Source organism: Xenopus laevis, chromosome 1S (assembly GCF_017654675.1).
Source record: "Xenopus laevis strain J_2021 chromosome 1S, Xenopus_laevis_v10.1, whole genome shotgun sequence".
Taxonomy (NCBI): Eukaryota; Metazoa; Chordata; class Amphibia; order Anura; family Pipidae; genus Xenopus; species Xenopus laevis.
This window is the reverse complement of record NC_054372.1, coordinates 201,443,363-201,461,462: the sequence shown is the minus strand read 5'-3', so window position 1 is coordinate 201,461,462 and position 18,100 is coordinate 201,443,363. Positions and strand designations below refer to the sequence as shown.

At 41.8% G+C, this 18,100-nt stretch overlaps 1 protein-coding gene across 1 annotated transcript in view; it reads right to left on the bottom strand.

The window, feature by feature from the left end:
- Positions 1–17,017: 17,017 nt before the first annotated feature.
- Positions 17,018–18,100, bottom strand: part of LOC121399249 (receptor-type tyrosine-protein phosphatase F-like) — a gene marked incomplete at its 3' end in the record, with an annotated part of 42,730 nt that continues 41,647 nt past the window's right edge. The window contains exons 22-23 of the mRNA XM_041579296.1: positions 17,300–17,448; positions 17,018–17,033 (exon numbers count right to left, since the gene is read on the bottom strand). Coding sequence (XP_041435230.1) covers positions 17,018–17,033; positions 17,300–17,448 — 165 coding nt within the window. The remainder of the gene's footprint in view (positions 17,034–17,299; positions 17,449–18,100) is intronic.

Below are 18,100 nucleotides of genomic sequence, written 5' to 3'. Positions count from 1 at the left end.
GGAGGTAAATGCTTGTATGGGTTCCACTGCCTGTCTTCTGTTTTTTCGGTTCTTGATCTTAAACTAGCCTCGGGCCCACTAAGGAGGGTGTGAATGCTTGAGATGGGTCTCGCTCCTTCTTCGTTTTAATTCTTGAATAGCCTTTGCCTAAGGAGTGGTTAATGCTGTATGGCTGTCGCTCGGTGGCGAATGGCTGCTCCACTGTTTCTTGCTTAATCACTCCTGGCCCTCAGTGGAGGTTTAAAGTGCCTGTATGGGTCCGATCATTCTACCTTTATTTCTTGAGATAGCCTCACCTTCTCAGTGAGGTAGATGCCCTGGTGATGGCACCGTCTTCTTCTTTTTAGTTCTTTTGATATGGCGCTCCGCCCTAAGGAGGTAAATGCCTGTAATGGCTCTGCCTCTCGTTGCCTTTTTAGTTCGTTGTGAATGCCTCCGCGCTAAGAAGAGTAGCGATGCGACTGGGTATGGCTCACTCCTGGACTGTGCTCACCTGTTCTTCTTCAATCACTCCTGCACTCTAGGAGGTAAATGCTGTGGTGCCGGCTCTTTCTTCTTTTTTTTTTGGAATGGTCCGGCCTCCTAAGGAGGGGTAAAGTGCTGTTGGCTCATTTCTTCATGTTTTTGTTTCTTTTTTTTTTTTTTTTTTTATTTTTTCTTTTAAATTCTTTGGAATAGCTCCCCCTAAGGAGTACATGCTGTATGGGTTTTGCCACTGGGCTGCTGTCCAGGCTGTTTTCTTTCAAAATCGACTCACTGCCTGGCTCAGGGAGGTATATGCTGTATGGTCTCGCTCCTTCTTCTTTTTTCTTAGTTAATGAGTTCCGCCCTAAGAAGGTACTGCTGTATGGTCGCCTGGCGACTGGGGTGGTCCCACTGTTCTTTCTTAATCACTCCTTCTCAGGAGGTAAATGCGAGTCGGGTCGCTCTTGCTTTCTTTTTCTGTCTTTTTAATAGTGCTCCGTAGGAGGTAAATGCCAGTATGGCTTCGCTCTTTCTTTTTTAATCTTTGGAAGTGGCCTCGCGCCGTAATATTAAGAGGGAGGGTATGCTGTTGGTCGCTGCACTGGTGCTCCACGCTGTTCTTTTCAAATATCCCCTAAGGAGGTCATGGCTGTATGTGCCGTCCTTCTGTTTTCATTATTTTGACTGCCCACCTTATGGAGGTACATGCTGTATGTGGCTCCGGGCTTCTTCTCTGAATCTATTGTCTTGGAGATTTGCCCTTGCCCAAATAGCAGTGACCTTTCTAATGCCCGCTCCTGGCCTGCACTGGCTGCTCCACCTGTTCTTCTTCAAATCACTCCCTGCCTCCAAAGAGGTAAATGTCTGTATGGCTCCTCCTCCTTCCTTTTATTCTTTGAATAGCCCCGCCCCTAAGGAGGTACATGCCTGTATGGCCCCGCCTTCTTTTCATTCTTTGAATAGCCCCACCCCTCAGGAGGTACATGCCTGTACGGCTCCGCCTCTTCCTCTATCTCTTTCTTGGAATTGCCCCTGTGCCCCAAATAGCACTGACTTCTGCTCCCACCTGTTCTTCCAATGGCCCCCACCCCAGAGGTACATGCCTGTATGGCTCCACCTCCTTCTTCCTTTTATTCTTTAAATAGCCTCCACCCCTAAGGAGGTAAATGCCTGTATGGCCCCGCCTCTTCTTCCTTTCATTCTTTGAATAGCCCCACCCCTAAGGAGGTAAATGCCTGTAAGGCTCCGCCTCCTTCTTCCTTTCATTCTTTGAATAGCCCCACCCCTAAGGAGGTACATGCCTGTATGGCTCCACCTTCTTTTCCATTCTTTGAATAGCCCCGCCCCTCATTAGGTCCATGTCTGTCTGGCTCTGCCTGTTCTTCTATGAATTGCCCCTGTACCACCCCCTGGTGCTGCTTTGTTTCCCATGGAAGGAATGGGAGAGGATTGTCATTAATATTGTAACTGTGTAACTGTGTAATGTACAAATAAAATGTTATATTGCAAATGAATTCATGAGTTTTTATGTGTTTCTGTTATTACGTGATGTCGTCTCTCTCTCCTCTGGGATTCCAGCCCCGAATTCCCTCGCAGGGAACACTCTCTCAATCTCTTCATAAAGATCAGAATGTTATATAATGTAGTCCAGTCCCCGGCCAATGGCCAGACCCAGTGTACTTTTTGTCCTCCAATATCTCTCTGTATGTTATCCACCCAATTGTAAGCTCTTGGGGCAGGGACCTCCTTCTTACTGTGTCTCTTACTACATGGCACTTAATGTCTCTATATTATAAGGCTTATCCTCCCTGTGGGCACTTTTCTACACTGACAGATGGTACAGCACTGAGTATGGGAACTATGGTGTAAATAGTGTGACAATGGCAGAGTTTTACATTTAAACCATTGATATTCAAAGGGTGAAACCTGATTGGCTGTTGGTAGCTCCACCCACTTTGTATAACAATGAACTGCAGCCCCCCAGTAACTAACTCTGCACAGTGTGGGGACCCTGCAATTAATGCCGTGAGAAAGGAGCAGTTTAATATAAACCAATGACATTTACCAGGTGTAACCTGATTGGCTGTTTGTGGCTCCACCCACTTTCCCCAACCTTTACCCTTAGTCCCTCAGTGACCAACTGTGACAAATTTGGGGACACTGGCGTTAAACGTGTGAGAATGACAGCAGTTTAAATGTCCCCATTAAAATCAATGGGACAATCTGATTGGTTGTTGGTGGCTCCACCTACTTTTTAAAACAATATCTTTGAACGATTCTACAGGTATGGGACCTGTTATCCAGAATATTTGGGACCTGGGGTTTTCCAGATAACAGATCTTTCCATAATTTGGATCTTCATACCTTAAGTCGACTAGAAAATCATATAAACATAAAATAAACCCAATAGGCTAGAGCCTATGGGAGGCGGCCATTGTGTAGTTGGGAACTTCCTGGATAATGGGTTTCCAGATAAGAGATCCCATAGCTGTACTTATATAGTGTATGGGTGTTGCTCCTACCTTGGCTCTGATGGGTGAATTAGACCCGTTCTGCTTCTCTGGAAATTCACTGAAACACATTGAAGTCAATGGGCGACAATATTTAGTTTGACGGGCGACAAATTGTGTAAGAGATTTTTTACCCATTACAGTCTATGGGCGACATTTTCATGGAGAAACTTGGAGAAAATTCCTCTCATCACTATTAATAAAAGAGCAGTTGTGCCAATGTCTCTGCCAATCCACAATATTATTCTACTTCCTCAGTCCTGTTGTCTCACACTCATAATCCCCTCTGTATAGAGTGCAAGCCTCTGGGACATTTATCAAGTGACAAAAACAAAATGTGCATTTTAGTGAATCCCCCAGGGGCCTGTAATAGGAGCAACATTTGCTGCAGTTCTTTTCACTAACAGCGACTTGTGAGCAGCCAATTTATTCACCGGATTCTCTGCCAAATTCTGCACTTCGGCATCTGCAAATTTCTGTCGCAAAACTCGGGCAAAAAAAAACCCACTGCAAAAAAAATTTGCAGAGACAAAAAAGTGAACAAGAGAAAATTGCTGGTAACGCTCCCTGGTTAATGGGGTCAGTGTCCATAACAAGCCCAGTAATAATTCCCCTGTGTGGCCCCTGTTCCACCTTTAAATCTAAAATTCAGAAAAACCCTCAAAAGGCTGGATCCTAATCCCCCAGAAGTCTCGATTGGAGTTTTGAGCTTTAACATGAAGTTGGGGTTTGGCTTGTGATGTTATTTCCCCTCTTTCCTCGTGGTCAGAGACAGCAGAACATTTGCACCACAGAAAGGCCCAGAGCCCAAATCCCTTTTATTATCACTTTCTATTTTCTATATTTCTATTTAGAGCAAGTTGCTCATTAGTTTCCCAGTGTTCAGCTCACGTCTCCCCATTGACACCAGTCTCTGGGCTCCCTCTCTGCTGCCTCTGAACCCACAACCCAGAATCATTGTCATGAAGCAGCTTCTTCTCTGGGCTCCTCTCTGTGTGGTGGGTAAGTGATGAACTAGGGGGTCTGTAAGTATCACTTGCTGTTAGTATGAGGGGGGCTGCTGTCTCCTCTGTATTTCCTCACGATCATTTGTGTTTGTAGCAGTCCCTCCCTCTAACCAGTTTAGTTGCACTTAGTCTCTGCACTCTCTCCAGCTCATTTATATCCCTCTTAAGGACTGGAGTCCAAAACTGCCCCCATACTCCAGATGAGGCCTCACCAGGGACCTATAAAGAGACACAATTATGTTTCATCCCTTGAGTTAATGCCCTTTTTTATACAAGAACTTTATTTGCTTTAGTAGCCACAGAATGACACTGCCCAGAATTAGACAACTTCTTATCTACAAAGACCCCAAGATCCTTCTCATTTAAGGAAACTCCCAACACACTGCCATTTAGTGTAGAACTTGCATTTATATTATTTTGCCAACATAACCTGCATTTATCAACATTGAACCTCATTTTCCAGTTTGCTGCCCAGTTTCCAGTTTAGACAAATCACTTTGCAAAGTGGCAGCATCCTGCATGGAACCTATAGTTCTGCACAATTTAGTCTCATCTGCACAAATAGAACCAGTACTTTCAATGGCCACCTCCAGGTCATTAATAAACAAGTTGAAAAGCAAGGGACCTAGTACAGAGCCCTGCGGTACTCCACTAACAACACTGGTCCAATTAGAAAATGTTCCATTTACCACCACTCTTTGTAGTCTATCTTTTAGCCAGTTCTCTATCCAGGTACAAATACTATGTTCCAGGCCAACATTCCTTCATTTAACCAGTAACCTTCTGTGTGGCACTGTATCAAATGCTTTAGTAAAGTCTAAGTAAATCACATCCACTGCCATCCCAGAATCCAGGTCCCTGCTCACCTTCTCATAAAAAGAAATTAAGTTAGTCTGGCAAGATCTATTACACATAAAACCATACTGGCACACACTCATAGTATTGTTATTTGCTATGAAGTCCAGTATCTTATCCTTTATTAACCCTTCGAGAAGCTTTCCTACCACTGACGTCAGACTAACTGGCCTATAGTTTTGAGGCTGAGAACGGGATCCTTTTTTGAATAGAGGCACCACATTAGCAATTCGCCAGTCTCTCGGCACAATACCAGATCTCAATGAATCCTGAAGTAAAGAGGTTTGGCAATCACAAAGCTAAGCTCGTTTAGGGATGAATATAATCCAGTCCGAGACCATTGTTTCCCTGTTCAAGTTCAAGTCTTTTCAAGTCTCTTATGAATTTCCTCATCTATCAATACTTATATTATTTGTATTGGGACTATTAAGAAGGAAACCTTCATTCATTGGTTTCTGATTTGTGTAGAGAGATGAAAAATAACAGTTCAGAATCTCTGCTTTTTCTGTGCTAATTTGGGGGGCCAGTGCCTTGTGTATTCTCCCTTCCCTGAGGGGTCACATCTCCAGGGCTCAGAGTGGGGTTTTATTACTTCTAAGCATTAAATGTGACCCAGTAAATGCAATTTAATTGCCAAAATACCTTAAAAACAGGAATATCCTCATTGCCTTTGGAGAATAATTCAGCAGGAAATTGTAGATAACATTGGGCCTTTAGAGAGAAATTCACTTTTAACTCATTGTAACAATCAATATATCTCATATCTCTGATTTACATCCACTCTGGGGCTACATTTCTCTCTTCATTCTCCCCCTATAATTCTCTTCCTTCTGTCCAGTCCTCGTCCTCTTCTGCCTCCCACCCTGAATATGGCTGAGCAATCAGCTCACACTCTACCTTGCGGAGATGCTGAACACAAAAGTTCAACACAAAATGAATCTGAATAAAAAAAAAAAATCTAAATTTTAAGGTCAACCACCCCTTTAACATGTGACTCTTCCCCTTATACTCAGAGCCATATTTGGGGAAGATCATAGGGCCAATGTGTAGGGCCAATGTGTAGGGCCAATGTGTAGGGCCAATGTGTAGGGCCAATGTGTAGGGCCAATGTGTAGGCCAATGCCAATGTACTGCTCAGGAGACACTTTTCCAAGACCAATTTTTTGGCTGGAGGTGCCAGTCTATAGTTTGAGCCGGATGGTTTATCTTGGCATTTCACTCATTTGGCCAGTAGCCCTATAGGCATTCACCCTGATTGGCTCCCCAAGACCACCCACATCTGTAGTTTCCTAAAACCCTAAACAATGGTTGTTGATGTAAGTCTCCATCGCTGCTGATATGGCAGAGGTTCCTCATCATGTTGGGGAACATATAGTGTGGCTGAAGCTTCATTCCTCTGTAGCTAAATGTTGTGGCCCCAGGGTGGAACCCAGAGACTTTCTAAAGCTTTTACTTTTTTTGGTCTTTTCTGCTCTTCTTCTTCTTTAGTGTCTATAATGGGCTTGTGTTTTATGGGTTATCCAGCTGTAATTTGGATTTAATTCTCCAAGCCAAGTGGATGTGCGTCATGGTGAAGCCTTAACAGTGACGTGTGGCTACTACAGGGGCTACAGCAGCTATAAGAAGTACCTGTGTAAAGGGGCAGGGAGGAAATCTTGCCACATACTCATCTCTTCAGATGGGACAATGAAGGTGATTGATGGGAGATTCTCTATAGAAGACAATATGACCAGCTTCTCCATTACAATGGCCGGGATGAAGCCCCAGGATTCTGATATATATCAGTGTGGCATCGAGTTTACTGGCAATGATGCCATGCACCCTATCACTGTCACTGTTCTACCAGGTACTGGCACTCTTACCGGCAAGGATATGGTATGTTATAGCAAACTGTGTTGAGGGAAGAGAGTCATTTTGATTCATAGGCCTATGATTAAGTGTCCAAGTGCATGAAATGCGTAAGGTTTTCTGAACATCTATTGTTTTCCTAATTAAAATCTGCATTTTCTGTACTTCTCTTTGGGATCTGTGAGTGCTTGTCATTTGGTTTGATACCTCCACCTGGAGCTGTAGATCTGGGGCAAGTGCACCCAGACCCCACATATACACTGGTGAGATTTTATACCCATATGGCCATGCACCTAGAGTCTCTGTATTATATTTAATAAAGAAGGGATTGCATAAAACTCACCTTTAATAACAATAATCAGCAACTTTCCAGCAGACATAGAAGTAAATGTTTACACATTACTGTCCGGGTGGGATTGTCTTCCAGGTGTCTGTAGGGAGACTGCTCCTTGGGTGGAAATGGTGGACTTTCCAGAAAACTTTATATTTGTTAAAGAGAAGGATCTGGTGACTGTCTCGTGCCGGAAGCAGTTTGTGGAGAAGACATTCAGGCTGGAGTGCAGACAGGTATCCCATGAATTCCAGCTTTTCTCACGGTCTGAGGAGACAACTTGTGTAGGTGAGGAACATCTGGGTGACATCTACTTGTCATGTGATATGATTGGCCATTGGCATCTTCCTTATTCTTCTTTCTTCTCATTCTTACTCTTTCAAATTCCTATTCCTTCATAAGAATGAGCTATGAGGGTTGTAGGGGATTCAAGGGGTCCATCAGGTTGAGCGCATGTTGTCTTACTAAAAAATAATACAAAGCTGAGGTGGAGGAAGGTCTCGTACCTGGAGAAGAGATGACCTTAAGGCAACCAAAGAGTTCAGCCTGAAAACCCTGCGCGAGGGAACGTTTGTATGTGATTTAATTACCAATGGATGGATAAGGCAGATGATTAACAGAAGCACCAAAACCCAAGAAGAGGTCACTGATCTCCAGCCACAGCCCCCCTAAACTTCCTCCCACCTTATACCCCTTCTGTCACTGTCTCCATCACAAAACTACAAGGGAAAGACCCCAACTTGTTGCCTATGAGTTGCCTCCATCTACTGTTTTTTTTACTTACAGAGAAATGCAAAAAAGTTGATCAGTGGGATCCGGATCTGACGTTTAATCCAGATGAAGAATATTATGGGCCAGATGAGTTGGTGGAGCTGTCGTGTCCTGCGGGATATAAACCCAACGACTCCATCATTCAGTGTATAAGGGACAAGAACACGAGCAGCTGGAATGTCACCCAGGTGTCCTGTGAGCCCCTCGGCCCTTCCCAAAGTAAGGCTCAAACTGCTGAGGAACGGCGGTTTATTATCAGCATGGGAAGGGGTGAACTGCGCAATGGGAAGGGGTGGGATTCCCTACTGAAGTAGGTTTTAGCAGGGAACATCTGTGCCCCAATAGGTACATTTCTGCTGATTCACTGCACATACTCTGGGCTGCTGTCACTTACCTGAACTCACCATATACAGTATCAGACGGGGCTGATTCATAAATACTGGCCAAATTTGCACCTGTGCAGTAACCTATAGCAACCAGTCAGTAATTAGCTTGTTTTCAGCCAGCTGCAGGTTGAGCACTGAAAGCAATCATCTGATTGGTTGTCATGGGTTACTGCCCAGGTGCAAATGTGCCCAGTGTTTGTAAATGACTCCCACTGTAAATGTCACAATACAAGGCTGATTAGTAACAACTTCACATTCACATTACATGGCAGCATAGGATCCAGCGCAGTCTGCACCAGAATATAATAATCAGCTTTTATGACAGAGAATGTTACTCTGTGCTGGATGATTTCACACGACCCCAGAGCCTACTGAGCATGTGCAGTGCCGCTGACCCACAAATGACGCCTAACAAGATCCATGATGGGGAGCTGCTGGGGCAAAGTCCTGGGTCATTACTGGGGCACTAAGTACAATATATAAAATACTCACTTAATACTCAGACTCTTTTTGAGGCTGTAGGTTTTTTAAATGAAATATATTTTTAGGTTTTTGCATTTCCTGTAAGTGGTGAGTGAATTTCAGCTGATACGGGAGTCAGTGTTGTGTCTCATGAGAGAGAAGTGGGGAAAGCTCAGCCCCCCGTCACCCACAAACCCACAGCCTCTCCTTTTAGCCCTTTGGGTTTCACACACTCCCCAGAACTGCCCAGAATCAGCCCCCCCCCGGGGCAGTTAGAGCTTCAGCTGAGCAAGAACCATAGACTGAGGGGCCGACACCAGTGGGCTTATAGCTGTATGGCAGCTCCCGCTTTTGGGACAGTCTCTATGCTGCTCTGCTTTGGGCCAATATCACTGCTGGTACCGACTGTGTGATAGCGAGTGGGGAAACCTCCCATTTAGTGTCACGGCTCATTGGGGAAACGAGTGCAACAAACCCCCCGACATTTCTCTTGTGTTGGTGTCAGTGAATCTCTGCGGATAAAACTTATGAATCAAACACTGACCCCCCCCCCCTTTCTCCTGCATTTTCTGCTGGTGACACAAATCATTTGTTTTAGGCCAAAGCCACACGGGGGCCACTTGTTGCCCAGGACTTGCTGAGGCCACAAAACTCCAGGGAATTCCCTGCCGTGGGCAACACTGAGAATTGTCTCTACTAAAGGATTTTACACAATTGTAAAGGGGAGAAATAAAATGAACTTTGGTGTCAGGGAAGAGCCACAGACGTCACTCAGTCCTACGTCTCCCCCGGGGGCTTCTGTTTGTGCAGCTGAATACGGGGCAATAAGAGGAGACTTGGGGGCTACTTGTCTCTATGAAGCCCCATTGTCTCCCTTATTCTATTGTAAAGGGCAAATATGAAAGAGGAAAATGAGGAGTGTCCCCAAAAAAGTCTTTACATATTGCGGGGCATTACTTTGCCTTTAGTTGTGGGTGGTATTGTGTTTGTTTTGTTAGTAGCTCCCCCCCATAGCAACACAGTAACCCAACTGCATCTCCCCTCATAGCAACACAGTAATCCAACTGCATCTCTCCCATAGCAACACACCAACTGCATCTCTCCCCATAGCAACACAGTAACCCAACTGCATCTCCCCCCATAGCAACACAGTAACCAACTGCATCTCTCCCCATAGCAACACAGTAACCCAACTGCATCTCCCCCCATAGCAACACAGTAATCCAACTGCATCTCTCCCCATAGCAACATAGTAATACAACTGCATCTCCCCCCATAGCAACACAGTAGCCCAACTGCATCTCTCCCATAGCAACACAGTAACCCAACTGCATCTCCCCCCATAGCAACACAGTAACCAACTGCATCTCTCCCCATAGCAACACAGTAACCCAACTGCATCTCCCCCCATAGCAACACAGTAATCCAACTGCATCTCTCCCCATAGCAACATAGTAATACAACTGCATCTCCCCCCATAGCAACACAGTAGCCCAACTACATCTCCCCCCATAGCAACACAGTAACCCAACTACATCTCTCTCCACAGCCGAATTTAACCTCACGTCCATTAACTCAATTGGATGTTCTTTATGGAGGTAAGTACTAATGATTCCTAGGCACTTACCTATTCAGCCTTACTGAGGGGCACAGCACCTACTAATGTTACTCTCTGGCCCCTATTTATACAGTTCAGCTCCACTTCTGCTCTCAGATCCAGTAAATGGGAGGAAGATAACTCTGCACTTGTTGGTGTGGGGGGCTGTTATTTTGAGGGAACCCCTCTTCTCCCTCTAGTCTTAGGGTAAAATAAACCAATTCTCTTAATATAATCAGACAATAAATAGAACAAGTTCCAAGCTGAGGCCTAGAAGTTGGGCTAATGCTGAGCAGAGACCTATAGACCTGTGAGAAGAAGACAATCTGGATCTGTATGGGCTACTGATACACAAGGGCAGTGGTACCTTATCAGTATGAGGGGTTTTGGGCCCATGAGCTGACACTCAGTTACAATGTGCAGGAAATGATGAAGATCCCTTTCTTTGGCAGCTTCAGTTTGGCTTCTTTGACCATCGGCCTCCTGCCCGGAATATTCCTGAAGTTCCTGATATTCATTCCCATGGGTGGGAAACTCCTGTGTGACACGGGGAGATGCAGTTCCACTGAGGAGCAAGGTACCTACCTGCAGTCTGTATATCTCATGTACTGAAACATTCATGGCTGCACTAAACCCTCCCAATAGATCACTACAACTCCCAGGATCCATAGGGACTCCCTGGCACTGCCCTGCAATGTGGCCTTATCAGCAACTCTACTGAGTGCCACCAGCACATTTACTATTGGCATCTGTTTCCCCCCATGGGGCATTTAGTAGCCGGGCCCTGGGGCATTCCTTGCATGTGGGGTACAGGGGTTCCTTTTTGAGATGGGAAAGGTTTTTACCTGAGGGGATCGACCCAGTGATAAGTCTGATTATTTAAACAGAAGCGGCAGTTGTGGGTAATGATTCCTCCCTGTATATAAGATGCCTGGGACCTTCTGATCTCCAATATTCACTATAAACAGGTGTATATAAGAGACGTGACTGGGGTATATACAGTATATACAGTGTTTCTGATAATATTCACTATAAACAGGTGTATATAAGAGACATGACTGGGGTATATACAGTATATACAGTGTTTCTGATAAATATTCACTATAAACAGGTGTATATAAGAGACGTGACTGGGGTATATACAGTATATACAGTGTTTCTGATAATATTCACTATAAACAGGTGTATATAAGAGACGTGACTGGGGTATATACAGTATATACAGTGTTTCTGATAATATTCACTATAAACAGGTGTATATAAGAGACATGACTGGGGTATATACAGTATATACAGTGTTTCTGATGATATTCACTATAAACAGGTGTATATAAGAGACGTGACTGGGGTATATACAGTATATACAGTGTTTCTGATGTACAATATTCACTATAAACAGGTGTATATAAGAGACATGACTGGGGTATATACAGTATATACAGTGTTTCTGATTATTCACTATAAACAGGTGTATATAAGAGACATGACAGTATATACAGTGTTTCTGATAATATTCACTATAAACAGGTGTATATAAGAGACGTGACTGGGGTATATACAGTATATACAGTGTTTCTGATAATATTCACTATAAACAGGTATATAAGACTGGGGTATATACAGTATATACAGTGTTTCTGATAATATTCACTATAAACAGGTGTATATAAGAGATGTGACTGGGTATATACAGTATATACAGTGTTTCTGATAATATTCACTATAAACAGGTGTATATAAGAGACGTGACTGGGGTATATACAGTATATACAGTGTTTCTGATTATTCACTATAAACAGGTTATATAAGAGATGTGACTGGGTATATACAGTATATACAGTGTTTCTGATAATATTCACTATAAACCAGTATATACAGTGTTTCTGATAATATTCACTATAAACAGGTGTATATAAGAGACATGACTGGGGTATATACAGTATATACAGTGTTTCTGATGTACAATATTCACTATATACAGGTGTGTGGGAAAGGTTGAGAGAGAAGGCGCAGTCTCTAATGTGTATCGACAGGTAAGTCCTTTCCCATTTATTATTCTTATATGGCACTTACTGCCCCTCCTCACATGTTTATCACAAATGCATCTGTTAATGAGGCTTCTCCCACAGATTCCAGCACTGAAATCAGTTTCAAAAAAACAAACAGATTTTTTCATATTTAATTGAAAGTTTTATTTTCTCACTTTCCCAAGTGCCTCATTCATGTGACTTGTGCTCCAAAAAAGCTTCAGTCTTTCTTTACTGCTCTCTACCCCCACATGAGGTGTAGTTGAACTGTACAGTCAGAAACTGCCCTTAACTGTGTAGTTCAACAAAAACTAAGGGCCTCTTAACATTTACACCGTCAAGAAAAAGGAGAGAACAATTCCCAATTCTTACAAATTTTTACCTAAATTCATCAGCAAATAAAGATAATTGGTGCCTCAATCTAAACTGCTAGTTCTTTTTTTCACATTTAGGCAAAAATCGAATTCATTACCCGATTCACAATTTCCTTTATGAGATTAAGGTGATTAAATCATTCAGCAACAAAAATAAAGCGCAAGTTCTAATAAATTGATTAAAAAATATTAGTGAATAAAAAATATACTGCTCTAGAGTTGAGGTTTTGTAGTTTCACCTCGATTCAAATGTGAGATTGGAAATATCAAAGCCGGGGGGGTTATATATAGTGATAGGAGGCCCGAGGGGAGGGGCTCTACCTCACCTGTGTCACATGGTCTCATCAGCTCCTCCCCTGAGTTGCCTTCTCTCCACCCCTGCTTAGCTGTGCCAGCCAATCACCTCTCCGCTCTCCTATATAAGCCCCTCCCAGCACTGCCCCCTATAATGTGAGTGTATAATGTCAGGGCAAATGTATTTCTGTTGTATTTCAGGGATGGGAAGAGAAGTCAGAGGCAGAGGCTGATGCCCCAGAGGAGTGTATCTATGAGGTTGGAGACCCAGTGTAATGGAGCAAATCTCAAGTCCAGGAGCATTAGGATCACCTGTAAATGTCTCAGCCACACACAGAGAACCAGTTAAAGGGCCAGCAACCCCTTTAATAAGCACCATTCCCATGCGATTAGCTCAGTAAGACCAATAAATGAAGATACACAGGTACAGTATTTAACAGCATTTGCAGAATGGAAGGAGACTTTGCTGCATTTTAATGGCTCCCTTATGTTTCTCTGCCGTGTTTCCACTCCATGATAATCTCTTACACATATGAATGGTGGGAAACTGACCAGCAGGTGGCGCTGTTGTAACAAAATTCATTCATATTAACAGTACATGTATCCCTTAATATCTTGGAATAAAAACAAAATAAATAATGGATGTAAATGACAAAAATGCTTTATATTCACTTATTTTAAAGGTTTGCTTCCCCTTTAATCTTGCTTCTCTACAGGGGGTATTGCAAGTGCAGTCTAAGACTCAATATAACATATTCTCTAACTTAATGTCCCAATTTACTGCTGCCACTAATGTCTGTAAAAGGACTCTGTATCCCTGTGAAATCTCCGTTGGAAAGAGCAATTAGGGTTAAACAGTAGGACCCCGTTTGAAAACACGTTTCTTGGTCTTTCCCTGAGCCGAGTCTAAGTGCAAATCTCAAGTGTTTGGTTTGTTCCACATATAAATTCATCTGTAATGGTTGAACCGAATCAGTTTGATAAAGATAATCAGCAATATTTTATTATCCACACAGAGATGTAACGTGTCTTGTTATTGCTTCATGATTCCTTCTCACTGTGTATTTGTACTGAGTTGAGCCGACAATAAAACTAAACCTTCCACTTATTGTTCCTTTATCTGACTTTCCTCTATCACTTGTAATGAAACAGAGGGGGATAGGATCACTATATATAAATATATAAGGGGATATGATCACTATATATATAAATATATAAGGGGATATGATCACTATATATAAATATATAAGGGGATATGATCACTATATATAAATATATATATCACTATATATAAATATATAAGGGATATGATCACTATATATAAATATATAAGGGGATATGATCACTATATATAAATATATAAGGGGATATGATCACTATATATAAATATATAAGGGGATATGATCACTATATATAAATATATAAGGGGATATGATCACTATATATAAATATATAAGGGGATATGATCACTATATATAAATATATAAGGGGATATGATCACTATATATAAATATATAAGGGGGATATGATCACTATATATAAATATATAAGGGGATATGATCACTATATATATATATATTATATATAAATATATAAGGGGGATATGATCACTATATATAAATATATAAGGGGATATGATCACTATATATAAATATATAAGGGGATATGATCACTATATATAAATATAAGGGATATGATCACTATATATCACTATATATAAATATATAAGGGGATATGATCACTATATATATAATATATATATATAGGGGATATGATCACTATATATAAATATATAAGGGGATATGATCACTATATATAAATATATAAGGGGATATGATCACTATATATAAATATATAAGGGATATGATCACTATATATAAATATATAAGGGGGATATGATCACTATATATAAATATATAAGGGATATGATCACTATATATAAATATATAAGGGATATGATCACTATATATAAATATATAAGGGGGATATGATCACTATATATAATATATAAGGGGGATATGATCACTATATATAAATATATAAGGGGATATGATCACTATATATAAATATATAAGGGGATATGATCACTATATATAAAATATATAAGGGGATATGATCACTATATATAAATATAAGGGGATATGATCACTATATATAAATATATAAGGGGATATGGGATATGATCACTATATATAAATATATAAGGGGATATGATCACTATATATAAATATATAAGGGGGATATGATCACTATATAAATATATAAGGGGATATTATAATATATCACTATATATAAATAAATAAGGGGGATTCATAGAATTCATATGGAAGAACTGCAGCCATTGGATCTGGTTCTGTTCATTTAATCAAAGGTTCATGTAACAGAATTAATGAGACAATTACACTGATTAGTTAAAGACTTTAACAACATCTTATAATTAAATCCATAAAATAACTTTATTATAATTTAATGTCTTTATTTTCTGAAATATTATTTCTTATTGGTTAGAAATATACAGAACATTTTAGATATACAGAACTAAATGTCAGCAGTGCGGCTCAGGTCAGACTGACCGGCAGTTCCTGGTTCTCTCCCATGTCCAACAGCTCCGGAATTCTACTGGAAATTCCCATAGGTCTCAAAGGAGTCCAAATAAGTCTTAGCCAGTGAGTAACAGAACGAGTACTGATCCTGCAGAACATTATACATTCACTGTGTGTACTGACCTGCACTTATATACACTGTTCTATTTATAAATTATACTATCACTCATGTATTATAAGGGATCATGTACCCCCTACTGTAAATGATAAGGATATTAGAAGTCACTGAGGGGTTGTTCTGTGACCATATAAAGGCACAAGGCTGCAGGCTGAGTTATACAGGGAACTCTGAGTATCACTCATGTATTATAAGGGATAATGTACCCCCTACTGTAAATGATAAGGATATTAGAAGTCACTGAGGGGTTGTCTGTGACCATATAAAGCACAAGGCTGCAGGCTGAGTGATACAGGAACTCTGAGTATCACTCATGTATTATAAGGGATAATGTACCCCCCTACTGTAAATGATAAGGATATTAGAAGTCACTGACGGGGTGTTCTGTGACCATATAAAGGCACAAGGCTGCAGGCCTGAGTTATACAGGAACTCTGAGTATCACTCATGTATTATAAGGGACAATACATACCCCCTACTGTAAATGATAAGGATTATTCAGGAAGTCACTGAGGGGTTGTTCTCGTGACCATATAAAGGCACAAGGCTGCAGGCTGAGTTATTACAGGGAACTCTGAGTATCACTCATGTATTATAAGGGATAATGTACCCCTACTGTAAATTGATAAGGATATTAGAAGTCACTGAGGGGTTGTTCTGTGACCATATAAAGGCACAAGGCTGCAGGCTGAGTGATACAGGGAACTCTGAGTATCACTCATGTATTATAAGGGATAATGTACCCCCTACTTGTAAATGATAAGGATATTAGAAGTCACTGAGGGGTTGTTCTGTGACCATATAAAGGCACAAGCTGCAGGCTGAGTTATACAGGGAACTCTGAGTATCACTCATGTATTATAAGGGATAATGTACCCCCTACTGTAAATGATAAGGATATTAGAAGTCACTGAGGGGTTGTTCTGTGACCATATAAAGGCACAAGGCTGCAGGCTGAGTGATACAGGGAACTCTGAGTATCACTCATGTATTATAAGGGATAATGTACCCCCTACTGTAAATGATAAGGATATTAGAAGTCACTGAGGGGTTGTTCTGTGACCATATAAAGGCACAAGGCTGCAGGCTGAGTTATACAGGGAACTCTGAGTATCACTCATGTATTATAAGGGATAATGTACCCCCTACTGTAAATGATAAGGATATAGGGGTTGTTCTGTGACCATATAAAGGCACAAGGCTGCAGGGTGGGTTATACAGGGGACACATATATACAGTATGTACTTACTACATTAGGAATAAGTTGTCTTCTCCGTTTCTTGAGGGATCTCACTGATTGGGAAACATCCAGGAATCCATCGCTGCGGATCTGGTCACATATTAAACTCCAGCACAGAAAATGCCCCGACCGGGTTGCCCCATCACTGGGAATATATAGAGATGGGATGTTATTCGCCTCCATGACAATCCTCATTAGTTACTAAATATTTTCACATAATGACCAGAATATATGGGGCATTTAGAATATATAGTGAGTATTGCAGGTCATTTTCTATTGACTGCAGTAGGAGGGGGCATCAGTGGCTCTGGCTTATGGTTGCCATCCAAAAATGTGATTCAGCTCTCTATTCCCTGTGGTACTTGCAGATCACTAGAATAAACCTCTCTTGCCCCCTGCTGGGGTACTTACCTACAGATCACAAGTACATGACTCTCTTTGTCCTGCTGCTGCAGCCGCTCCACTTTGCCAATGAGGCTAATGATGGCCCCCGGGTTCTGTGGAACAGGTTTGTCTTTAGGCCAAGAGTCCAGATGCCACAGCTGCACCTCAAGGATGGGCTGACAGAGAGCAGGAGTGACAGTTTTAGGTGGCACAGGGTATCCCTCTCCCTCAATGTTGCCTACTGTTCACTAGAATAGGAAACCCCACCATGATATGGTACCGGGTCCCCAGCATAATAAACTTATTCCCAGCATAATAAACTTATTCCCAGCATGCAACGCTCTTACACAAAGACTGTACTTACAGTATGGGAGCTGCAGTTCTGCAGTTCAGTTGAACAAACTACCCAACACTACATGGCACCGCCGCACTTACATTGTGAGACACACTAACTTTACATTTTCCTGCTGAAATAAACTAAAGTGCGCAAAACCTACAGCAACTCCCTGTAATGTCTCTGCTGAGTGGCTTGCAATGTATTTTTATTGGTAGCCCATATAGGTGCAGGGATGTGACAATTTAGACACCCTCACATAATATTGGCAGGCACATCCTTAAGGTTCTAGATACCTAAATGGGTCCTGATGGGGACTTGTGCCCTTGCTCTGCTTATGTAAGCCCCTGTAGTTCTCACAGTGTACTGTAGATGGCACTGTGCTACAGTATAAAGGTCTAGGAAACCATGTGCTCTGGGTCCATTGCTTTAGCCCTTACCCAGCAGGCAGGTAGGGAATGGGCAGTGGAACCTAGGAGCTTAGGCCCTAGTAA